The sequence below is a fragment of the Hemitrygon akajei genome, chromosome 20, assembly GCF_048418815.1.
Source record: "Hemitrygon akajei chromosome 20, sHemAka1.3, whole genome shotgun sequence".
Taxonomy (NCBI): Eukaryota; Metazoa; Chordata; class Chondrichthyes; order Myliobatiformes; family Dasyatidae; genus Hemitrygon; species Hemitrygon akajei.
Window position 1 is genome coordinate 1,763,755 of NC_133143.1, and position 26,587 is coordinate 1,790,341.

Below are 26,587 nucleotides of genomic sequence, written 5' to 3' on the forward strand. Positions count from 1 at the left end.
GCAGCGGATAGTGAGGTCAGCTGAGAAGATCATCGGGGTCTCTCTTCCCGCCATCACGGACATTTACACTACACGCTGCATCCGCAAAGGAAACAGCATTATGAAGGACCCCACCCCTCATACAATCTCTTCTCCCTCCTGCCGTCTGGGAAAAGGCTCCGAAGCATTCAGGCTCTCATGACCAGACTATGTAACAGTTTCTTCCCCCAAGCTATCAGACTCCTCAATACCCGAAGCCTGGACTGACACCTTGCCCCACTGTCCTGTTTATTATTTATTGTAATGCCTGCACTGTTTTTGTGCACTTTATGCAGTCCAGTGTAGGTCAGTAGTCTAGTGTAGCTTTCTCTGTGTTTTTTTTGTTTTTTTTATTACGTAGTTCAGTCTAGTTTTTTGTACTGTGTTATGTAACAACATGGTCCTGAAAAACGTCTCATTTTTACTGTGCACTGTACCAGCAGTTATGGTCGAATTGACAATAAAAGTTGACTTGACTTGACTTGATATCCAAATATTTACTCCTACCTATTTAACCTATTTATAAGAATAATATAGTTAAGGTGACTTGATCATAATAGAACAGTATTACTATTTCTGTTTTGTTCTGATTTGCTTATTTCTACATGTCCTTCTGCTCCACATTTCAATAGTCTATGTTAAAAACCTCGGTTAGGTTGCATTTAGAGTATTTGTTGCCCCATTACAGGAAGGCTGGAGACTTGGGGATGGTGCAGAAGAGATTCTTTAGGATGCTGCCTGAAATATAGAGCATTAGCTGTAAAAAGGGATCAGACAGACTTGGACTATTTTCTCTGGGATGTCAGAGGCTGATGGGAGACCTAGCAGGTTTATACGATTATGAGAAGCATAAACATGTTAAGATGGTCAGAATCTTTTTCCCAGGATGGAAATGTCAAACACTAGAGGGAATAGCTTTAAGGTGAGAGAAGGAAAGCTTTAAGGAGATTCATGAGACAAGTTTTTTTACACAGAGTGTGGCAAGTCCCTTGGATGTACTGCCAGGCAAGGTGGCGGAAACAGATAGAATAGTGACATTTAAGGGGCATTTAGACAGATGCATACACTTGCAGAGAATGGACAGATACAGACCACATGCAGGCAGTTCAGATCAGGTTGACATCATGGTCAGCCAAAAGGCCTGATCCTGCACTGTTCTCAGCTCTGCTCTTCCCACAGTTGTGGCCTGTTCCCAAATTCAGAAAAAGCATCTGAGGATGATTTTGGAACAGTATGTAAAGAACCCTAAAATAAAGTCAGAAAATTCAGCAGGCCAGGCTGCATTTGTGAAAAAAGAAACAGGGTCATTGTTTCACGTCTAAGCAATTTCAGTATTTCTGGTTTTGTTTTAGATTGCCAGCAGAAGCAGTTCTTTAAAAAAATTTACTTACATGTGCATTGTCTTACTAGGGAGGGGACTGTACTAGACTTTAGGGAATGAGAATGGGCAAATGACATGTGACTTGTTGGGCCCCGAAGCAGGCTCTTAAACTTGGGGAAGTTAGTATAGAACAAGACTTGGGAGTGGTTGACTAGGGGAAAACATCATCCAATAAGTGGGAGACATTCAAAAACAAGAGTAAGGATTCAGAGTCGGCCTGTAAAGGTAAGAAACAAAGATGGCAAGTTTAAAGAACCCTGGCTAACAAAGCATATTGCAGATTTAGAAATATAGAAGAAAACAAGAAATAAACTAGGAGATTACAAAGGTGGCATGAAATGATCTTGGCAAATAGGATTAACAAGAATACTGAAATCTTGCTCACTATATTAAGGAAAGTGAAGATTCTCTGAGAGACCAAAGGGATAATCTATTTGTGGAGCCAGGGGACATGAATGAGATCCTGAATGAATATGCTCATCAGTATTTCCTAAACAGATGTATGTGGAGGTTGCAGAGTCAAGTGAGGGGTTCTCCGATACCTTGGAACACAGCTGTATAGTGTTAAAAATATTGGAGCATACTCGGGTGGATAAATCCCCAAGATCTAATGGATCTATTCCAGGATGCAAAGAGAATCAATGGAAGAGTTTCCTGGAGATCTGATGGGGAATTTTGCATCTTCAACAATATAGCCTCAGGTGAGGTATCAGAAGAATAGAGGACAGTCAATGTTGTTCTCTTGTTCAAAAAGGGCAGTAGAGATAAGACTGGAAACTAGAGTCTGGTTGATACTCTCTTGGAAAGGTAAGGATCAATTAGGAGGATGTGATAGCAAGAGAGAGCGCAGAAGGGATTCACTTTGGTGTTTTCTGGAATGGATGTCCTCTGTAGTCATAACACAGCCCATCTAATCTTACATAGATAGGCTGTGTTCATTCTCACTGGAACAGAGGAAATGAGTGTGTTGCCTTTATGGCATTTGTTTAGTTTATTATATTTTCGCTTTAGTAATTCGTTTGTTATCGTTTTCTAGTTAAAGTTAAGATTGTTTAAAGTAAATTCGTTGTCTGTGATATATAGCGGCATGCGATGACATCACACCCGGTTTCGCAGCGTCTTGTGGGAAAACACCGGTTTGGAGAAACGGGAAGGAGGGGGCTCATGTGTGCAGGATCAGCGCGAGAAAAGTTTTCTTTCTACGCACTAGAAACATCAGTGAAGCAACGCCGTAAGTTCATGAGATAATCGATAATGTTGAATTAAAAATGTTAACGCTGATTCTGTTAAAAGTAATGACGGTTGATAAAGTTTATGTTTTTGTTATTTAAAGAGTTGCGGATAGTTTGTGTTGAAGTGTATTTAAAGCAGTCGATGGCGTAGGTAGATTCTGACTGTGTGTTGCACTTTAATGTAATATAGTTGTTGTAGTTTTACTTTTGCAAGTATTTATGATGTAAATGTGATATCAAGAAGGAAACAAATACTGTATATATTTTGTATTGTTTTATCAACAGTTTTCACCATACGTTAATGTGGAAGAGTGAACAGTAAACGGTTAATCGTACTGGGACTGCCTCATTGACTGGTTTAAGCTTGGTGTTTAGTTCAGAGTTCTTTTACACCTGTGCGAGAACACTACAATGAGGATTTTATAGAGGTTTAAAAAATGTTAAGGGGCATAGATACGATATATTTTGAGTCTTTTTCCCAGGTGAGAGTAGTCTAGATTGAGAGGGCATAGGTTAAATGTGAGAGTGAAGAATTTAAAGGCGATATGAGGGTTAAAGTTTTTACACAAAAAACTGCGGTTTTCGAGAATGAGTTGCCAGAAGGTACAGACAGATACAATTACAACACTTAAAATGGGTCTAGTGCAGACAAATGTTTTAGTGTAGATTGACATCGAGTTCAGTACGGACAACAGGGCTGAAGGTGTGCTGTAAATTCTATGATCCTATATAAGTGACCAATGCTGAACGTTATTCCATTCAAACTAATTCCTAATTAATTGCTAAAGTGAGACTTTTTTTATATGCTTGCCTGTTTTGCTGCAAATTAAAAAAGGCTTTGAGCTCATCAAGGTACAATGCTAGAAATTACAGTAATTTGGTGCTAATCATTGCACTGGCTGCAATAATTAAGTACCACAATCATCTGGCAGGTCAGATGTAGAGTAAAACTTGTCTAGTCAAACAAATGATGTAATTTGGCCTGGTCTCATAAAACATGGGATAGGCATGTGGAATTAGCATGCTTAGGCACTAATGGACAAGGTGGGCCGAAAGGACCCTTTCCTGTGATGCATGAAGGGTGTATGCTGGAGTCTAGAAGAATGAGGAGGGATTTCACTGAAACCTATTGAATAGTGAAAGGATTTGACAGAGTGGATATAGAGAAGATGTTTCCTGCAGTAGGGGAGTCTAGGACCAGAGAACACAGCTTCAGAATGGAGGGTCATTTTGAACAAAGTCCATTTTGAACAGAGATGAGAAGGAATTTCTTTAGCCAGAGGCCAGTGAATCTGTGGAATTCATTGCCATAGACTGCTATGGAGACAAAGTCATTGGGTATATTTAAAGTGGAGGCTGATAAGATTCTTGATTAGTCAGGGCATCAATGGTTACATGAAGAAGGTAGGAGAATGGAGTTGAAGGGAATAATAATCACCCATGATGGAATGGTTGGGCAGACTCAATGGGCCAAACGGCCCAATTCTGCTTCTATGGCTTATGGTCTTATGCACAATTTCTATGATTATAAAAAGAACTCATCTGACAAAATTAAGTTGTCCAAGTCCTGCGGTATGTGCATAATAACTCAAATGACATCTCAGAATTAAACTCCAAGCACATCACCTGAACAGTTTTCATTTCCTAAGGAAATTTCATCAGAACTTTCTTACAAATTCTTTAAATACTGTCCTACATAGTGGAAAGGGCAGAGTGCAGTTGAAGGACGCAGGAAAGCATCAATAGCTGATTTTTATGAAAAGCTGCATTAAGTTTTCGTTTGGAGAAGGAAGTCAGAGGATCAGAACGGGAGTGCGGCGGGAGCCATCTTGAAGTTTTCTTATTCTCATCGGAGTTAAGAGAGACGGGACTGTGCAGGCGTGTGACAGTGGGCAGTGAAGCGGGGAAGATTTAAAAAGGACACAGTCTTATACAGTGGGCAGCGGAGTGAGCCGGGAGCAGAGTGAAGGCTTAAGAGCTTGGGCTCAATGGGTTTAAGCGGAAGCAGGCAAGGCAAGGTAGGTTTAGGTTTCAGTTTTTCCTGTTATTTGAGGAAAGGGGAAGTATGAGCGTGAGGGCAGCTTGTTGTTCTTGGTGTCGGATGTGGGAGGTCCTGGAATCTCCTAGCCTCCCGGACGTCCATATCTGTGCCAGGTGCGCCGAGCTGCAGCTCCTGAGGACCATGTTAGGGAACTGGAGCTGCAGTTCGATGACCTTCGTCTGGTCAGGGAGAGTGAGGAGTTGATAGACAGGAGTTACAGACAGGTGGTCACACTGGGGCCACGGGAGGCAGACAGGTGGGTCACGGTTAGGAGGGGGAAGGGGAAGAGTCAGGTACTAGAGAGTACCCCTGTGGCTGTACCCATTGACAATAAGAACTCCTGTTTGAGTACTGTTGGGGGGAACAGCCTACCTGGGGGAAGCAACAGTGGCCGTGCCTCCGGCACAGAGTCTGGCCCTGTAGCTCAGAAGGGTAGGGAAAGGAAGAGGAAGGCAGTAGTAATTGGGGACTCAATAGTTAGGGGGTCAGATAGGCGATTCCAGGGGGTGATAGGGGGTCAGATAGGCGATCAGGAGACCCGGATGGTAGTTTGCCTTCGTGGTGCCAGGGTTCAGGATGTTTCTGATCGCGTCCAAGATATCCTGAAGTGGGAGGGTGAGGAGCCAGAGGTCGTGGTACATATAGGTACCAATGACATAGGTAGGAAAAGGGAAGAGGTCCTGAAAGGAGAATATAGGGAGGAAGGCAGCAGAGAAGAAGGACCACAAAGGTAGTAATCTCAGGATTACTGCCTGTGCCACGCGACAGTGGGAGTAGGAATGGAATGAGATGGAGGATAAATGCGTGGTTGAGGGATTGGAGCAGGGGGCAGGGATTCAAGTTTCTGGATCATTGGGACGTCCTTTTGGGCAGGTGTGACCTGTGCAAAAAGGACGGGTTACACTTGAATCCTCGGGGAACCAATATCCTGGCGGGGAGATTTGCTAAGGCTACTGGGGAGACATTAAACTAGAATGGTTGAGGGGTGGGAATCAATTTGAAGAGACTAGGGGAGAGGAGGTTAGTTCAGAAATAGAGAAAGCTAGTAGACAGTGTGTGAGGGAGGATAGGCAGGTGATAGAGAAGGGGAGCGCTCAGACTGAAGATGTAGGGAAGAAGGAAGAAAAAGATAATAAAGTTGATCGCATCGTTAGGGATAAACAGAGAGGAAGAGGTGGAAAGTTTCTTAAATGCATCTATTTTAATGCTAGGAGCATTGTAAGAAAGGTGGATGAGGTTAGAGCATGGGTTGCTACCTGTAAATATGATGCTGTAGCTATCAGTGAAACATGGTTGCAGGAGGGGTGTGATTGGCAACTAAATATTCCTGGATTTCATTGCTTTAGGTATGATAGAGTCAGAGGGGCAAGAGGAAGAGGTGTTGCATTGCTTGTCCAAGAAAATAGTACAGCGGTGCTTTGGCAGGATAGATTAGAGTGCTCATCTAGGGAGGCTATTTGGGTGGAATTGAGGAATGGGAAAGGTGTAGTAACACTTATAGGGGTGTATTATAGACCACCTAATGGGGAGCGAGAATTGGAGGAGCAAATTTGTAAGGAGATAGCAGATATTTGTAGTAAGCACAAGGTTGTGATTGTGGGAGATTTTAATTTTCCACACATAGACTGGGAAACCCATTCTGTAAAAGGGCTGGATGGTTTGGAGTTTGTAAAATGTGTGCAGGATAGTTTTATACAGCAATACATAGAGGTACCGACTAGAGAAGGGGCAGTGTTGGATCTCCTGTTAGGGAATGAGATAGGTCAAGTGATGGAGGTATGTGTTGGGGAGCACTTCGGGTCCAGTGACCACAATGCCATTAGTTTCAATATAATTATGGAGAAGGATAGGACTGGACACAGGGTTGAGATTTTTGATTGGAGAAAGGCTAACTTTGAAGAGATGCAAAAGATTTTAGAAGGAGTGGATTGGGACAATTTGTTTTATGGGAAGGATGTAATAGAGAAATGGAGGTAATTTAAAGGTGAAATTTTGAGGGTACAGAATCTTTATGTTCCTGTTAGGTTGAAAAGAAAGGTTAAAAGTTTGACAGCGCCATGGTTTTCAAGGGATATTGGAAACTTGGTTAGGAAAAAGAGAGATATCTACAATAAATATAGGCAGCATGGAGTAAATGAGGTGCTCGAGGAATATAAAGAATGTAAAAAGAATCTTAAGAAAGAAATTAGAAAAGCTAAAAGAAGATACGAGGTTGCTTTGGCAAGTAAGGTGAAAATAAATCCGAAGGGTTTCTACAGTTATATTAATAGCAAAAGGATAGTGAGGGATAAAATTGGCCCCTTAGAGAATCAGAGTGGACAGCTATGTGTGGAGCCGAAAGAGATGGGGGAGATTTTGAACAATTTCTTTTCTTTGGTATTCACTAAGGAGAAGGATATTGAATTGTGTAAGGTAAGGGAAACAAGTAGGGAAGTTATGGAAACTATGACAATTAAAGAGGAGGAAGTACTGGCGCTTTTAATGAATATAAAAGTGGATAAATCTCCGGGACCTGCCAGGAAATTCCCTAGGACCTTGAGGGAAGTTGGTGTAGAAATAGTAGGGGCTCTGACAGAAATATTTCAAATGTCATTAGAAACGGGGATGGTGCCAGAGGATTGGCGTATTGCTCATGTGGTTCCATTGTTTAAAAAAGGTTCTAAGAGTAAACCTAGCAATTATAGGCCTGTCAGTTTGACGTCAGTGGTGGGTAAATTAATGGAAAGTATTCTTAGAGATGGTATATATAATTATCTGGATAGACAGGGTCTGATTAGGAACAGTCAACATGGATTTGTGCGTGGAAGTTCATGTTTGACAAATCTTACTGAATTTTTTGAAGAGGTTACAAGGGAAGTTGACTAGGGTAAAGCAGTGGATGCTGTCTATATGGACTTCAGTAAGGTCTTTGACAAGGTTCCGCACAGAAGGTTAGTTAGGAAGGTTCAATTGTTTGGTATTAATATTGAAGTAATCAAATGGATTCAACAGTGGCTAGATGGGAGATGCCAGAGAGTAGTGGTGGATAACTGTTTGTCAGGTTGGAGGCCGGTGACTAGTGGTGTGCCTCAGGGATCTGTACTGGGTCCAATATTGTTTGTCATATACATTAATGATCTGGATGATGGGGTGGTAAATTGGATTAGTAAGTATGCAGATGATACTAAGGTAGGTGGCGTTGTGGATAATGAAGTAGGTTTTCAAAGCTTGCAGAGAGATTTAGGCCAGTTAGAAGAGCGGGCTGAGCAATGGCAGATGGAGTTTAATGCTGATAAGTGTGAGGTGCTACATTTTGGTAGGAATAATCCAAATAGGACATACATGGTAAATGGTAGGGCATTGAAGAATGCAGTAGAACAGAGTGATCTAGGAATAATGGTGCATAGTTCCCTGAAGGTGGAATCTCATGTGGATGGGGTGGTGAAGAAAGCTTTTGGTATGCTGGCCTTTATAAATCAGAGCATTGAGTATAGGAGTTGGGATGTAATGTTAAAATTGTACAAGGCATTGGTAAGGCCGAATTTGGAGTATTGTGTACAGTTCTGGTCACCGAATGATAGGAAAGATGTCAACAAAATAGAGAGAGTACAGAGAAGATTTACTAGAATGTTACCTGGGTTTCAGCACCTAAGTTACAGGGAAAGGTTGAACAAGTTAGGTCTTTATTCTTTGGAGCGTAGAAGGTTGAGGGGGGACGATAGAGGTATTTAAAATAATGAGGGGGAATAGATTGAGTTGACGTGAATAGGCTTTTTCCATTGAGAGTAGGGGAGATTCAAACAAGAGGACATGATTTGAGAGTAAGGGGTAAAAGTTTAAGGGCAACACGAGGGGGATTTCTTTACTCAGAGAGTGGTAGCTGTGTGGAACGAGCTTCCAGTAGAAGTAGTAGAGGCAGGTTCAGTATTGTCATTTAAAGTAAAATTGGATAGGTATATGGACAGGAAAGGAATGGAGGATTATGGGCTGAGTGCAGGTCAGTGGGACTAGGTGAGTATAAGCGTTCGGTACGGACTAGAAGGGCCGAGATGGCCTGTTTCCATGCTGTGATTGTTATATGGTTAAGCAAGTAGAAAACCAACGTTGAGCTTTGGGATATGAGCTAGCTGCTTGCTGTGATTGACTGATTGATTGATTAATTGATTGATTATTTATTTATTAGTTGGTTGATTGATTGATTGAGATACAGCATAGAACAGCCCTTCGAGCCAACCACCAATTTAATTATACCTTAATTATGGGACAATTTACAAGACCAATTAACCTCCCAACTTGCATTCCTTTGGCATGTGGGAGGAAACCGGAGCACCCGGAGGAAATCCACAGGTTCATGGGGTGTGAACACAAAGTATTATCTACATTGTATAACACACACAAAATGCTGGAGAAACTCAGCAGGCCAGGCAGCATCTATGGAAAAACGTACAGTCAACTTTTCGGGCTGAAACCCTTCGGCAGGACTGAAGAAACATTTGTATACATAAATAAGTTTGTTTTCCCTTTTATATCTAGTACTCTTCCTTCTCAGCAATTTTTAACTTTCCATCAAAACAAACTCTGGTTAATGAGTGAATATAGAGTGCCAGGAGGAAGGAATACAAGTGTGGCATTTTCAATCTATGCAATAAATACTGAGACACCTTTTACAGTGATGTTCAGCCAAGATAATGTCCAGGTCTGACAGAAAGATACCTTCTTCTCTTCTATAACATCTCACATTTCTAGGCAAAATAGATTTAAAAAACCAAAATCCACCTTGACTTCAGTTTCTATCAAAGAGGGGTATAAAATACACACACCAGTGGATGGCCCCAGAATTTCATAGGCTTAAGTAGAGTTTTGATTAATTTTACTTTATCTTCATGGGTAAAATTGAAGGCCATAGGTTTGTTTTCTATTTTAAAATTAATTATATAGTATACTGTATTTCCAAAGAAGTACTGACCAATGTTATTGGACTATGCCACAATAATACAATGAGGAAGAAAGATATTTTAAGGGGCAACTTTTAAAAAAAGTGCAAGATGGTGTAGTTCAAGGAACATTAAAGAAAGAAGATAGAACAGTTCTGCCCAGGAACAGGCTCTTGGGCCCAATATATCTACACTATGAGGCCAAATTCAATTAATCCGATCTGACTGTACATGGTCCACATCCTCCATTACCTGCATGTTCATGTTTAATCTAAATGCTTTTAAATGCTACTATCATGTCTACTTCCATCACCTTCATTGGTAGCCTGTTCCAAGCACTTGCTATTCATTGTGTAAAATTAAACTTGCCTTCACATCTCCTCTAAACTTTCCAACTCTCATCTTAAAACTACATCCTCTAGAATTTGACAGAACCCCAACACTGATTATCTACCCTGATGCAGTATCAACTGTCTATTTCTCTTCACAGATACTGCCTGATGCAGAGCTCCTCCAGCACCTTGTGTTTTGCTAAAAATTCCAGTATCTGCAATCCTTTGTATTTCTACCTTGTCTATACTTCTCATAACTTAAAATACTATAAGGTCAACCTTTCCGATGCTGAGGGCTGATTGACTTACTCTGAGCCCTATCTTCCCAGCAAACAGACAACATTCACAAATGCAGCAATGATGGTGACAAATAATGAGCGGAGAAATACTTACTTCTTTCCCCATTTGCAATAAAAATATCATACCTTATGAAAACTGGACTGCAATCAGTCAGGGTGACAAGCAGCTTCAAGGCGTAGAGTGGTACTGGATCAGGATCCATCAAGATCTGCTCATAACTGAAATAAAAAGAAGATCTACAGTAGTTGGTGAAAATAATATTTTTCCTTCACAGATTATCATTGGTAATTCATTCAGCCAACAGGCTATGTTGCCTATCATGCCAGTAAGCTCCATATGGCTGGATATTTCAATATTCTACTTAAGTTCCTCATAAATCGATTGAGGTCAAACTTTACATCAGCACTACTTTCTGTACTAGATCCAAATCCCACCTTTGTAGTCAAATATCCAGAACACCTAGGTCCCTCTGAACTTCACTCATTTGCAGTTTCTCTCCAATTAGATAATAATCTGCCATTTGACTCCACTTCCCCACATTGGACTCCATTTGCCAGGGTTTCACTGAATTATTCATGGGTTTATGGAGTAATGCACCATGGAAACAGGCTCTTCAGCCCAATGCATCTATGCTTACTAAGATGCCCAACAAGGCAAGTGTCATTTACTCCACGTTTGACCCATTACCTATAAAATAATCAATTCTGCTGTAGAATCGCAATATTCTCATCACTACTTGTCTTTTCACTTATTTTTGTATCATCAGCAAACTTAGAAACTTTCAGGTTATTAAATTAAATAATAAACAGTAGAGATCCAGAAAACGATCCCTCAGGTACTCCACCAGTTCCATCCCTCCAACCGAAAAATAGCCCATCTATTCCAACAACACACACAAAATGCTGGAGGAACTCAGCAGGCCAGGCAGCATCTATGGAAAAAAGTACCGTCAACATTTTGGGCAAGATTGGAGAAAAAAAGCTGAGGAGTAGATTTAAAAGGTGGGGGGAGAGGAGGGAGAAACACCAGGTGATAGGACAACTCTGTTTCCTTTACCAACTCTTCCATACAAAATCTATAGGCTCCCCTTGCTCAATCTCATCATGTTGTCAAAGAAATTGAGAAATTTTTTCAAGCACAATTTACCTTTAATAGAACCATAATGACTACTTTTACCGTGTTATTCTCTTTTTGTATAAGCTATGGCACATTGCCAATAATAAATGTTAAACCATCAACAAACACATCAACGTTGATCCAGTATAGGAACCCTTACAGAGAAAAGAGAAACAATGACGTCAACAATCAACACATCACCAATAATTTTGGGATCTGGACAGTGAAGCAAACACTTCCAACAGGTCTCCCTCAAAGGTAACCAATCAGAATCTTCCACTGCTACACTGCTCACGGTGTTTTGAACCAGCCCAACCAGATCACGATGTCTAACCAATATCCATTTAGACCCTGGAGGAGCATATATGCATCGGAGTTTGAAGTTTATGTGTAGTTTCAAAGAAAGCATTGTCCATACATTGTAAATATGTAATTGTCCTTTGATGTTTAGCACATAAAATATCGAGCCCCACGTTGGGCCAGCAGATCTTTCGATCAAAAGCATCTTCATATGATGCTTGCTGTACCTTGTTTTGTTGAATAAAGAAACTGCTTTGTATCTATCGGTACTTTTCCCTGGTGACTTCATTCACACAATAACATGGTTGTAAAGAGAGTTTTTGGCACATTGGCCTTCTTCAATCAAAGTACTGACTACAAGGGTTGGGATGTTATGTTGAAGTTGTATAAGACATTGGTGAGGCCTAATTTAGAGTATTGTGTGCAGTTTTGGTCACCTACCTACAGAGGAGATATCAATAAGATACTGTAGAGAAAATTTATAAGGATGTTGCCGGGACTTGAGGACCTGAGTTACTGGGAAAGGTTGAATAGGTTAGAACTTTATTCCCTAGAGCATAGGAGAACAAAGGTGAGATTTGATAGAGGTATGCAAAATTATGAGGGGTTTGTTTGTTTGTTTATTTATTTATTTTTTGTTCATTTACGGGATGTGGGCGTCGCCAGCTAAGCCAGCATTTATTGCCTAACCCTAGCTGTCCTTGAGAAGGTGGTGATGAGCTGTCTTCTTGAGCTGCTGCAGTCTCTGAGGTGTAGGTACACCCACAGTGCTGTGAGAGAGGAAATTCCATGATTTTGAGCCAGTGACAGTGAAGGAACAGTGATATACTTCCAAGTCGGGATGGTGAGTGACTTGGAGGGGGATTTCCAAGTGGTGGTGTTCCCAGGTATCTGCTGTTCTCGTGGTGGTCGTGGGTCTGGAAGGTGCTGTTTTGGTGTGTTGTTGCAGTGCATCTTGTAGATAGTACACACTGCTGCAACTGTTCATTGATGGTGGAGGGGTTGGATGCTTGTGGAAGGGGTACCAATCAAGTGGGCTGCCTTGTACTGGATGGTGTCGAGCTTCTGGAGTGTTGATGGAGCTGCACTCATCCAGGTGAGTGGATTACACTCCTGACCTGAGCCTTGAAGATGGTGAACAGGCTTCGGGGAGTCAGGAGGTGCGTTATGCGCTGCAGGATTCCTGGCCTTTGACCTGCTCTGGTAGCCACGGTGTTCATATGGCTAGAGCAGTTCAGTTTCCTGTCAATGGTAACCCCCAGGATGTTGATAGTAGGGGATTCAGTGATGGAGATGCCACTGAATGTCCAGGTCCTGCTGCATTTGGGTCTGAGCTGCCTCACTATCTGAGGAGTCACAAATGGTGCAGAACATCGTGCAGTCATCTGCGAACATCCCCACTTCTGACCTTATGATGGAAGGAAGGTCATTGATGAAGCAGCTGAAGATGATTGTCCTTGGACACTTCCCTGAGGAACTCCTGCAGTGATGTCCTGAGGATAAGATGATTGACCTCCAACCACCACAACCATCTTCCTTTGTGTCAAGTATGATACCAACCAGTGGAGGGTTTTCCCCCTAATTCCCGTTAACTCCATTTTAGCTAGGGCACCTTGATGCCAAACTCAGTCAAATGATGCTTTGATGTCGAGGGCCATCACTCTCATTTCACCTTTGGTATTTAGCTCTTTTGTCCATGTTTAGACCAAGAAGGTGATGAGGTCAGGAGCTGAGTGGCCTTGACAGAACCCAAACTGGGCATCCGTAAGCAGATTATTGCTGAGTAGGTGCTGTGTGATAGCATTGTTGATGACTCCTTCTGTAATTTTGCTGATAATTAAGAGTAGGCTGATAGGGCAGTAATTGGCTGGGTTGGATGTCCTGTTTCTTGTGGATGGGACATATCTGGATAATTTTCCACATTGCTAGATAGATGCTGGTGTTGTAACTGTACTGGAACAGCTTGGCTAGTGGAGTAGCAAGTTCTGGAGCACAAGCCTTCAAGACTATTGACAGGATTTTGTCTGGGCCCATAGCCTTCACAGTATCCAGAGCTTTCAGCCGTTTCTTGATATCACGTAGAGTGAATCGGATTGGCTACTACTAACATCTGGGATGCTGGGGACTTCTGGAGGAGGCCGATCTGGATCATCTGCTCGGCTCCTCTGACTGAAGATTGTTGCAAATGCCTCAGCCTTATCTATTGCGCAGGTGTGCTGGCCTTCTCTATCATTGAGGATGGGGTATTTGTGGAGCCTCCTCCTCCAGTGAGTTGTTTGATTGTCCACCAACACAGGGTAAATGCAAGCAGGCTTTTACCACTAAGGTTAGGTGAGACTGGAACAAAAGCTCATGGGTTAAGAGTGAAAGATGAAATGTTTAAGAGAGTGGTGAGAGTGTGGAATTAGCTGCCAGTGGAAGTAGTATAATGTGAGTTTGATTTCAACATTTAAGAAAAATTTGGACAGATACCGACATGGAAAGTGGTCTGGAGGACATTGGTACATGTGCAGGCAGAATAATAGTTCAGCATAGACTAGATTGGCTGAAGGACTGGTTTCTGTGCTGTAGTGTTCTATTACTGTACAACCTTGGCTGAGAAGAGAAGTGGAATATCTGGTCAAGAGGAAAAAGGAGGAAGAGTTTATGAAGAAGGATCAGACAGGGCTCTTGAGAGTGTAACACGCTGTAAGGTTTCACTGCTAATGTAATGGCTTCTCTGTAATATTCCACTGCTGAGGTAATGGTTTGTCTGTATTAAGCTGCTAGTCGAAGCGAGAGTTACAATTGTAGTGGCTATGTTTGAGATTGATTCTGTTGGATGCTGTGTGATTACCCTAAGTTAATTGTTAATTTGCCTGTTAATTACTATTAAAGTTGTGATTGTGAGGGGAGGTTTGATAAAACGGCTGGCGCAGCTCTCGTTTTAATACAGACCAGCACTGATGTAGTGGTAGCTGGGAGTGGAGACTTCAAAGGCAGAGGGAAAGGAGGGGCAGGATCAATTGGGAGCTTCTGATGATGCCATTCCCCAAGTTTACTGTAACCTGACTGCTCTGAAGACAAATCAGCTGCTGAAATTCAGTTTTGGGGAAGTGGCAGCTGCTCAGCGAGATGACCCGGGCATCGGTACCATTTGGGCAGCAGTCGAAAAGGGAGACAAGGCTCAGGCAGAGAAGACGAAACACGCGTTGGTGCCTCCATTACTGCAAGAATGGCCTCGGTTGGAATTGAAGAACCAGATCTTATACCAGGTCACGTCACCCCCAGATTGACCTCAGCGCTGCCAGCTGGTTCTGCCCATGAAGTACCAGAGGATGGCGTTGAAGTCACTTCATGATGATTCTGGACATTTGGGGATGGAAAAGACCTGTGGATTGCTCAGAGACTGGTTTTACTGGCCCCGAATGAAGTCGGAGGTGGAAGAATACTGCAAGTTGTGCATTTGATGCATACGGCAGAAGACACTGCCTACGCGGGCAGCTCCCTTGTCCCACTTGCAGAGTACGGGGCCCCTGGACCTGGTGTGTATGGATTTCCTGTCCATAGAACCCAATGCCAGCAACACGGTGAATGTCTTAGTCATCACGGACCATAACACCAGATATGCTCAGGCTTTTCCTACCAAGGACCAGAGGGCATCTACAGTGGCAAAGGTGTGATGGGAGAAGTATTTTGTTTATTATGGCCTCCCCAGATGGATTTGTACTGATCAGGGACGGGATTTCGAGAGCAGACTCATCCATGAGTTACTGGGCATGATTGCAGTCGAGAAATCGAGGACCACGCCCTATCTTCCGCAGGGTGAACCCAGCCAAAGAGGTTTAACCGGACCTTGCTAGACATGCTCGGGACCCTGGAGATCAGCAAGAAGACCAGGTGGAGTCAACATATTGGGCATCTGGTTCAGTTACAACTGTACACGAAATGAAGCTACTGGGTACTCGCCATATTATCCGATGTTTGGGTGCGAGGCGAGGTTGCCCATTGACCTTTGTTTTGGGACTGACGAGGGTGACTTACCACCGAAGATTTATCTGAAGTAAGTATCTGACATGAGTAGAGAGCTGAAAAGGGCTTATGAATTAGTTGGGGTCGCGGCTGCCAAGCAGAATCAAGGAAATAAGAGGAGGTACGATCAAAAGGTGAGGTTCTCCCAACTCCTGCTGGGAGACCAAGTCCGCATAAGGAATTTGGGGCTACCTGGAAAGCTGACCGCTGGGTGGCTACACCCTACGTGGTGGAGAGTCAGATGCCAAACCTACCAGTTTCCTGGGTTTTCTTCTTATCGTGTCCACGGACAGTCTATACATGACCAGCCAGAACTGGACACATTTTTGTGCCTTGTTGTTGAATTCAGCAAGATCTGCACCAGTACAGGGTTCCATTGCAGGGGATGTTGCATAGTTTGTGGCTCAGTTCTACATTCACAAGTTGTCGGGCTGGTTGTATATCCCCATTTGCTTAGTGACACCTTTGAACGACCTCCACCAGTCCTGAGTCTGTTAAGCCACTTCCAGGTTGTCCAGTTGCCATTAGCTCCTGGGGGAAGGCTTTCATCCGGTGGAATTTCCATCATTGGGGGTTGTTTGAGACTGGCGAGCTGGTCTTTCCACAAGGCGATGCAGGCTTTAGATGGGGTTGATTGTAATGGAACAACACTGTTCATGAACCTCTTCCTTGACCTTCCTTGGCCTCTCATCTGATGTTTGACAGAGTCGTTTTTTCGCTGGCTACCGTACTTTTTATATCGGGGGAGCGATACCCGCCAGGATATATAGGCTGTTGGTGTTTGTTGGTTTTAAACAACCTGTGATAAGTTGGCAGCTTGCATTCAGAACGGCATCCATCTTCTTAGCATGAGTAGATCTTTCCCATGCAGGGCAGGCGTATCCGGCAGTGGAATAGCAAAGAGCAAGTGCACTGGCTCGCAATGTTTTCCAGCTTGCTCCCCATTTTGTGTTCGTGAGCTTACTCAGGATGTTGTTTCATGCCTCACTTTTGCCTTTGTCTTATTGATGTGGTTCTTGAAAGTGAGGCATCTGTCAAGGGTGACTCCTTAGTAGACAGGGTGCTCGCAATGCGCCAGTGTTGCTCCACACCAGGTCACTTTAAGCTGTCGTTTGGCTTCACGGTTCCTGAGGTGGAGTGCACAAACTTGTGTCTTTGATGGGTTTACGCAGAGGTGGTTTTCTTCAGAGTAGGATGTTAGTCCCTCCAAGGCCTCAGACAGCGTTTTCTCCACGGTGTTAAAATCAGTGCTTTGGGCAGTGATGCCTAAGTCATCGGCATATATAGAACGGCGTGTGACATCATCTATAGGTTGGTCATCCGTGTAGATGTTGTACAGCAGCGGAGCGAGCACACTTCCCTGAGGAAGACCATTCCTCTGAAAACGCCGCCTGCTGCACTTCCCACCGAGTTCAACATGGAACCGGTCGGTGATTCTGAAGCATGCTTTCTAACAGCTCCATTCAGTGAATATCTTTTGTCATCTCCAGGATCTTGCAGAGGAGACGTCTATGGTTCACCGTATCGTAAGCTGCTGACAAGTAGTTTTCTGGGTGAAACAAGAGGATGGAAATGGGCCAGCCAAGATACTCCATCGGAACCACCTGTTGCCCCGGGACAAGAGGTGCAGGTAGACCCACAGCTCGACTTGGAGCCTACACATAGTGAGAGGACTCGACAGAAATTCGGGGTGACTGCAGGGCCCACAGCAGGTGAGGTTAGGCCAGCCCCCACCCCTGAGAAGGATACTGATTCGGAGGATGAAGATCTGGATGTTAGGTATATGCCGCCTTTCGCTAACTCCCCAGTGATTGACGAAGAGACTCCTGGACCTTTTCCCACTGTCAGGTGAAGTGGGGGGGGGGTATCTGTGGGCACTCGGGTTACAGCGGGACTCTGCAGGGGAGGAAGCGGGGCTTGGCCACAGGACAGAGGGGTCCGAGTTGCAGGGGAGCACCAGTGATAGGTTGGGGGAGGCCTTGCCAGGTAGACAGGAAGTATCCCCAGTAGTATCTAACCTGAAGAGTTAAGAGAGTGGGTGCAGAGGTCTCAGAGAATTCGGAGACCACCAGATAGGCTGGCTTATGTAGCACCAGGGGAGCAGAGTGTGATCTCTACTGTTTTGGGGAGCTTTGTCACTGCCTTGTGCACCTGGATTGGACTTTGTGTTGTGCAGGAAGGGTTGACGAATTATCTCAACATCATGAGGACATGACTAAATTTGGTGGGGGGAGAGTGTAACACGCAGTAAAGTTTCACTGCTAGTGTAATGGCTTTTCTGTAATGTTCCATTGCTGAGGTAATGGTTTCTCTGTAGCAGCAATGTTTGGGTTATGACTAGATTTAACGGGGCATGCTAGCCAATGAGTCAGATGTTGTTCTTTCTAGTGTGTCTGGGAGCCAGGAATTCGCAGGTTTTGGCCAGGGATAGATGATAGATAGATAGATAGATACTTTATTCATCCCCATGGGGAAAGATGAGGAGAGAAGACGCGAATGGAGAGAGTTGGTAGACCACCGGACGGAGTGGACCTGGAGCTAGGGTCCGAAGGTCAGCGATGATTGGAGGAGGTCGATGGTGGACATTCGATCTTATCAGTGAGCTCCAACCTTGCGCAAGAGACTTGTTTCGTGAGAATGGGCCCCTTTTCTTTTTTGTTTTCTTTACTAACCATATTATAAATGATAAAGAATTATAAAGCTCAATCATTTAATCGCATATTGTGTATTGTTTGTTATTTCAGGGTACTGATTTGTAACAGGGGACACATTGCGCAGCATCCACCCAAATGAGATTTCTTACGTTTGGCCAGGCCGGGGGCTATCATCCCCTATATTAAGCTGCTAGCCGAAGCGAGAGTTACAAGGTTTATAAAGTAGCCAGGAATTAGCTTAATCTGGTTCTTAGAGCTAAAAGGGGACATAAGAAGGCCTTGGCTAGTAGAATTAGGGAAAATCTCAAGGCATTCTACAAGAATAGGATGATGATTACTGAGGGTAAGAATGATCAGAGATAAAAGAGGAAATATGTGTCTGGAGTCAGAGAAGGTATGTGAGGTCCTTTATGAATACTTTGCTTCAATATTCACAGTGACAAGGACCTTGATGAATGTGATGACAGCATAGATCAGGCTGGAACATGTTGATTTTAAGAGGATTTGTTGGAACATTTTGGAACACGAGGATAGATAAGTCCCAGGGCTGGATGGTATATATAACTACGCAAAGTAAGGGGAAGAAATTGATGTGCTTTTGTCATGATCTTTGTGCCGTGAATGGCCACAGGAGTAGCACCAGAAGATTAAAGGGTTGAAACTGTTATTCCTTTGTTCAAGAATGGTAATAGGGATAATCCTGGGAATTACAGACCACTGAGTGGTGGGTGAAGTATCAGAGAGGATTCTTAGAGACAGCATGGCTTTGTGAGGGGCAAGTCGTGCCTTACAAGCCTCATTGAATTCTTTAAGTAAGTGGCAAAACAAATTCATGGAAGTACAGCAGTGGATTGAGATTAAACATTAGCTTTATCACATGTATATCGAAACATACAGTGAAATGCGTGGTTTTCATCAATGACCAACACAGTCTGATATCTGAGATGTGCTGCTGGCAGCCCAGAAGAGTCTTCTGATGCCAACACAGCAAATCGACAGCTTACTAACCCTAACCCATAAGTCTTTAGAATGTGGGTGGCAACTGTGGCACCAATGGAAACCACGAGGAGAAGGTACAAACTCCTTACAGACAGCTCACTAGCACTGTAATAACATTATCCTAACAGCAAGATGTGGTGTATATGTATTTTAGTAAGGCATTCAACAAGATTTCACATTTCAAAAGGGATGGGATTCATGGAAAGTTTGCTGCTTGGAATAAGAATTGGCTTGCCCACAGAAGGTATTTGGTATTATTATTATTATTCCTCTCCGCGCCCTATGGCGTGTTGGCCAGTAACCTGCGATGCACTGATCACTTTTGGCGCATGTGCCATAGGTTGGCCAACCCTGGTGTAGAAGATGGTCACAGGTTACAACGGGAGATAGATAGGATACAGAGCTGGGCTGAGAAGTGGCGGATAGTGTTCAATCGGGGAAAGTGTTAAGTGATTCACTCTGGAAGGTTGAACTTGAAGAATACAGGCCAAATAGCAGCATATTTAACAGTCTGGAGGAACAGAGGGATTCTGCGGTCCATGTCCATTTATCATTCATAGGCATGTGGTGCATTGGCTTTCATTAGTCAGAGGACCGATTTCAAGAGCTGCAAGGTAATGTTGCAGCTTTATAAAACTCTGATTACACCACACTCGGAATATTGTGTTCATTTCCGGTTGACTCATTATAGGAAGGATGTAGAGTGCAAAGGAGATTTATCAGGATGTTCTCTGGATTAGAGAGCATGTCTTATGAGGAAAAGTTGAATGAACTCCGGTTTTTCTCTTTGGAATGAAGGGGGATGAGAGGTTACTTGATAAAGGTGTATAAGATTATAAGAGGCATAGATAGAGTGGACAGCCAGCACTTTTTCCCAGGGTGAAAATGGCTATTATGAGAGGGCATCATTTTAACATGAATGGTGGAAACTATAGGGGAGATGTCAGAGGTAGTTTTTTTTTACAGTGAGTGATAGATATGTGGAATGTGCTGCCTGGGGCAGGGTAAAGGCAAATACATTAGGGACATATAAGAAACTTTTAGATAGGCACATGGATGAAATAAAAATGGAGGTCTATGTGTGGGTGCAGCATTAGGTTGATCTTGGAGTAGGTTAAAAATTCGGTACAACATTGTGACTAAAGGATCTATGCTGATCATTCTACAATCTAGATGGCCCACAACTCTCAGCAGGAATTTATCCCGGTTAGAATGAGGGATTCAATAAAAAAGAGGCACTGTCTATAATTAACAAAGGAGGTCAAGAATACCATGTATTTTAGATATTCACTCTATTCCGAGTACTGCCATTCAGGGGTGCACTCAATTCTTCCTTGAAGAAGTACAATATTTCCTTGTCCCTGTGCATCTCTGGCCCACAACTGTTCCAAGCAGAGAAAAAGCAACTGGAAATGCACTGAGACCCTCAAAGTCATGCATGCAGAGCACAAAAAGTCTTGCCTAAGCAACAGAAGGACCAAAAAAATCATGTATTTCTTACCCCATCTGTGCAAAAATCTGCGAGTCCCACACTTAATTCATCAGCCAGTGCAGAACCCACAAAGTTAGAGTGGAATTAAGCAATCCTCAATCCAGCAGATTTGCATGAAGAAGGAATAAAAAAATCAATGCTCATATGCTATTTCCTCCTTTCTTATCAAGTTCTGGCCCTCTTAAGTTAAATTTTGATTATTTTTTTCAGTCCCAATGCATTTTGGCAATGTAACAACCAACATCAAGCATTTGGCATGCTTGCCTTCATAAGCCAAGAAGCTCAGAATAAGAATTGTGACATTCTGTTGCAGTTACAAAACACTAGTTAGACTATATTCGGAGCTCTGGTTGTCACAACACAGAAGGATGTGATAGCAATAGAGAGTATGCACATGAGATTACTAGGATGTTACCTGCAATTGAGGACCCTATTTGTAAGGAGAGATTAAATAGGCTGAATTTATTCTCACTGGAACATAAGGGGCTAAAATAGTGAACTTATAGAGATTTATAGAATTATTAAGAGCTTAGCTTAAATAGATATAATAATTTTCCCATGCAGGGGAGTCTAGAACTAGAAGGCACATTTGAGTAAATATGGCAGAAATGTTGAAGAAATGGAACAGTACTTGAACAGCTCCTTTGGGTTCATGATACCAATTTAAACTCATCCCATTTGCCTGTTCATGTGTCTATCTAAATGCCTCTTAAATATTGCTGACATATCTGTTTCCACCACCTCATCTGGCAGCACATTCCAGGCAACCACCACTCTGTGTGTAAAAAAAATAGTGCTTTGCAATTCTCCTTTAAACTTTCCACTCTCCCTTTAAAGTTATGATCTGTAGCATTTGAGATTTCTGCCCTGAAAAGAAAGACAATTTGCCTTAACTACAATACTGTACAAGAGTCTTAGACACATATATATATAGATATAAATATATATATACATGTACTTTAGGGCGCCTAAAACTTTTGCAGTACTGTATTTGTCAACGTGGAGTGCAGAGCAAGTTTGTAAATCTGGCAGGAGCAAAGGATGTTGTGAATGGTGAGGGTGGATCTCCGTGGAAGGGGCAGGGAAGGAGATGTGGGAGGTGGTATGGATGCAGATACACCCACCCGAGATACCAGGCAAGATCATCTGATTTCAAACAATTGCTTTATTGATCATTACAGAATGTCTCTCTGGTGCTTCCTGCTCTCTTCTCTCTCTCTTCCCCTTTTCCCAACCATGATTCCCCTCTCCCTGTTCCCTTCCCACTCTCAGTCCACAATAGAGACCCATATCAGAATCAGGTTTACCATCACTCGCATATATCATGGGTTAAATTTTTTTTCCAACAGCACAACAGTGGAATACATAAAATTACCACGGTATTGTACAAAAGTCTTAGGTACCTGAGCTATATACTGTATATATGCTTAAGACTTTTGCACAGTACTGTATATCTCACACCTTTACAGACCTCTATCAAATCCCCCCTCAGCCTCTGCGCTCCAGAGTAAACAATCAAGTTTATCCAGCCTCTCCATATAGTCAGTACTCTGTAAACTAGGCAACATCCTGGTGAATTTTGCCAGCCAAGGTCCTTTCACTCTACTGCCTTTATTTTCATGGTCATTGTTTCATTTTGCCTATCTCTGAAGTTTCACAGAATATCTAATTCCCAACTTTGTTCATTTTGCAATGATGTCCTTGCAGCAGCTATTAGAATGGACCCACAGTATTTATTTCAATACAAGGCAATAATCTACCTACATTGTTAATATTCTGTGTATGAAGATAAAGAACCAACTGTTTGCTCTGGAGATTACGGGGTTCAGCTAGCATTAAGAATGAATTACATGTGAATTTATAATTTTAAATTTCAATATCAGGTCTGTCCAAATTTTGGTCTGTGCTGAAATGAGACTTTACTACTGCTACACATGACCCACTTCATAAATGACAGCCCTGAAGCATTTTTAGAGGGCTCAGTGACTATAACCACTGGTCGCTGACACAGTGTTATACTTAGTTTACTGCCCTGCACTGTCTGATTTACACAGCTGCAACCAAATGCTCTCCACTTAGCACTGATCGATCTAAAGTGCTGCCTGATTATTTTCTTCTCCTTGTCAAGTTCACACTTTTTGTGAATGGGAACCAGTTTTGGACATGCATACTTCCTCAGCATGGCATAGGGTCTTAAAATGTGCTTAGGACACTTTTACATGTTAACAAAATTGATTTTGAGTGATCTAGTAAATGCAAGAAACTGGAATTTATACTTTGCCTACCAGGAGGGGTCTCTATCCATTCATTTTTAGGAAGCATTATTTCATTAGGAAGAACATTCTTTATTAAGGAGAATTCTGTACTAAGGCAAATAATTAATGCACCACATCATGTGCACAAAATAAAATAATTTTGTACCATCATACAACTTCAGAGAATATCTGCTTTGATGTCTGATTTGCATTGGATCACAGGTCAGCTTGTGTGACTGTGTGCAGGCTTTGTATTTCAGTATGTAATACAGAAATTGAAATATAGACAAACAGTAGTCTTAGAATAACCCAGAAATATTTTCATGTGTTTTCATTACAATTTTCAGATCACTGGGGTAGCTAGCAGTCAAAAAAATATAAATCAAAGCTGGCTTCCAGGTTCCTTTTTAACATACTGCCAGCATCAAAAGCTCGGGCAATTCACATAGAGGCAATTCACTTGGAGCTTAGTAAAATAGAGGGCTATAGGTAAGGCTAGTAATTTCTAAGGTAGGGATGTGTTCAGCACAACTTTGTGGGCTGAAGGGCCTGTATTGTGCTGCAGGTTTTCTATGTTTCTATGTAAAGTGTAGAAAACTTCATCATGCAGAAACATTTCTACAGAGTGTGTCAGCAATTTTTTGACTGACAGAAAATTTGAAAGAAAAAGCCAATTACTAAAGATTCGAATACATGTAGCATATAACATCTAGTAAGCTTCCGTCTTGTAACAAAATATATGTAAAGCATATTGCAAAGCTTAATTAACACCTACAATTTAATCTTAATCCAACCAGATGCATATTGACAGGACAGTAGATATGGAATGTCATTTTCTGGCAGGAAATATAAAATTTCAAGTAGTGCAATATGTAGCCCATGATTTGAAGCTTTAAGGGCTCCAAGTACAAAAATGAATTTCCTCCTCTCCATTTCCTCTTCTTATGGGGAAACTGCCAACATATATCCTCTCTCTGCACATCCATCTAACAGTAGACTGCCCAAGTGCCCTTTGGTTCTTCCTTCAGTGGAGGCCAGACCAACCTCCTTCACTACCTCCTAGTTCACTTGGCTGAACTTGTTTTCACACTGAAATATTTCTCCTTCAACTAATTATCATAAAATCAAAGGTGCAGAGAGATAACATTTATGAGCCTAAACTGTTGTGTAGAACATTTAGATACAGTATATCCTTGTTTTAATTCTGCACAGGCCTGCTCCAATCTCTCATTCATTCTTTCCAGCAGATGAATGGATATATTAGCGCTGCTAAGTACTTTCCCAATACTTAGAAGTTTACACCACCTTTCATCTCACACTCACTTCACAAGGTCTGTTTCCGACTCTTCCCTTTCTTTACCAAATGTCTTACCTTTTTGCTCTCCCTCCGTTTTTACAGTACCACATTCTAACCTGTCAGAAACTATAGAATTGTGGATCATGGATACCTCTTTCAGTATTCTGGAGAAGGTCATCAGGCCAAGTAACTTACCAGCTTTCAGTGCCATTAACTCCCCCAGCCCTTTTCCCACTAATATTAATTGATTTTAATTCTTTCTTTTCATTAGAATCTGGGTTCCCCAGCATTTCTGGGAAGATGTTTGTGTTCTTTTCTGAATATATATTATAGAACATTGAACAGTACTGCAAGGAACGGGCCCTCAGCCTTTGATGTCTGTACTCACCAAGATGTCAAACTAAACCAATTCCATCTGCCTGCACATGGTCTATATATGTTTATCCTCTGCTTGTTCATGTATCTTACTAAATTCCTTTTATACATTACTGAGATCATAACTGCTTTCACCACCTACCAGGCACCACGTTCCAGCTTCCTACCCTTCGGTGTAAAAAAAAGCTCTTTAAAGCTGATTTTAACTTTCTCATCTTAAAACGGTACCCTCTAACCTGACGAAGGGTCTCGGCCCGAAATGTCGACAGTGCTTCTCCTTATAGATGCTACCTGGCCTGCTGTGTTCCACCCTGGAAAAATTACTCTGGTTGTCCACCCTATCTATGGCTCTCATAATTTTATAAACTTCTACCATATCACTCCTCAGCCTACAACTCTCAGAGAAAATAACCCAAGTTTGTCCAACCTCTCCTTCAGCTCATAACCCAAATAACATTGTGATGAATCTTTTCCATCCTCCATCCATGCTACTATCTTTCCTGTAATACCATGGGCTCTTATCCTGTTAAGCAGCCTCATGTGTGGCACGTGTCAAAGGCCTTCTGAAAATCCAAGTTCACAACATTCACTGATACTCTTTTGTTTATCATGCTTGTTATTCCTTCAAACAGATTTGTCAGGCAGGATTTTCCCTTGAAGAAACCATGTTGACTGCGGCCTATTTTATCACGTGCCTCCATGTATCATAAGACCTCATCCTTAACAATTGACTCCAACATCATCCCAGACACTGAGGTCAGTGTTCAAAAAAGCCATCTCAAAAAAGATGCTCAAAAAAGCCATCTTTTAGGCATTCTAAAGATTCTCTCTTGGGATCCAAAATCACCACCAACATAATTTTTCCGATTTACCTGCGCACTGAAATCCCCTATGACTATTGCAACATTGCCCTTTTGAGATGCATTTTCTATCTCCCGCTGTAATTTGTAGCCCACATCTTGGCTACTGTTTGGAGACCTGCATATAACTTCCATGAGTGTCTTTTTATCCTTGCAGTTTCAATAACTCTACCCACAAAAATGCTTCATCTTCCAATCCTATATCATCTCTTTTATGGATGTTTTTTATCAACAGAACCACCCTGCCCCCTCTGCCTACCTGTTTCTCTTTTTGCTTGGATGTCAACCTCCCAACTATAAACTCCTTTCAGCCACGATTCAGAGATGCCCACAGCGTCATACCTACCAATCTCTAACTGCGCTACAAGATCATCTAGTTTATTCTGTATCCTGCCTGCATGCAAATATAATATGCAAATTTATTCATCACCCTTTTTGATTTTGTCCCCCATTACCCTGCAGTTTTTTGCCCTATCATCTGCCTGCCTTTCCTGATTGTCTCACTACACAATGCCTCTGCTTGTAAACCAACTGGCCCATCCTCAGCCCTATCAAACACAAAGTACACTGCAGATGCTGTGGTCAAATCAAGATGTACAAACAAGCTGGATGAACTCAGCAGGTCGGGCAGCATCCATTGAAAGGAGCAGTCAATGTTTCGGGTTGAGACCCTTCGTCAGGGCTAAAGAAGGAGGAGGCAGGGGCCCTATAAAGAAGGTGGGGAGAGGGTGGAAAATCAATCAGAGGAAAGATCAAGGGGTGGGGGAGGGGAAGCAGGGAGGGGATAGGCAGGAGAGGTGAAGAAGGAATCTAAGGGGAAAGCACTATGGGTAGTAGAAGAAGGCAGAGTCATGAGAGGTGATAGGCAGCTAGATGAGGAGACAGAGTGAAGGTGGGATGGGGGAAGGGAGAGGGAGGGAATTACCGGAAGTTGGAGAATTTGATGTTCATACCAAGGGGCTGGAGACTATCCAGATGGTATATGAGATGTTGTTCCTCCAACCGAAGTTT

General features: G+C 42.5%; 1 protein-coding gene across 4 annotated transcripts in view; it reads right to left on the reverse strand.

The window, feature by feature from the left end:
* The window catches only part of ulk4 (unc-51 like kinase 4), a 730,951-nt gene that overhangs the window by 277,310 nt on the left and 427,054 nt on the right, over nt 1-26,587 (reverse strand). For all 4 annotated transcript variants that reach the window (XM_073072965.1, XM_073072962.1, XM_073072961.1 and 1 more), the window contains one exon: nt 10,343-10,435. In XM_073072965.1, the coding sequence (XP_072929066.1) occupies nt 10,343-10,435 (93 nt within the window). The remainder of the gene's footprint in view (nt 1-10,342; nt 10,436-26,587) is intronic.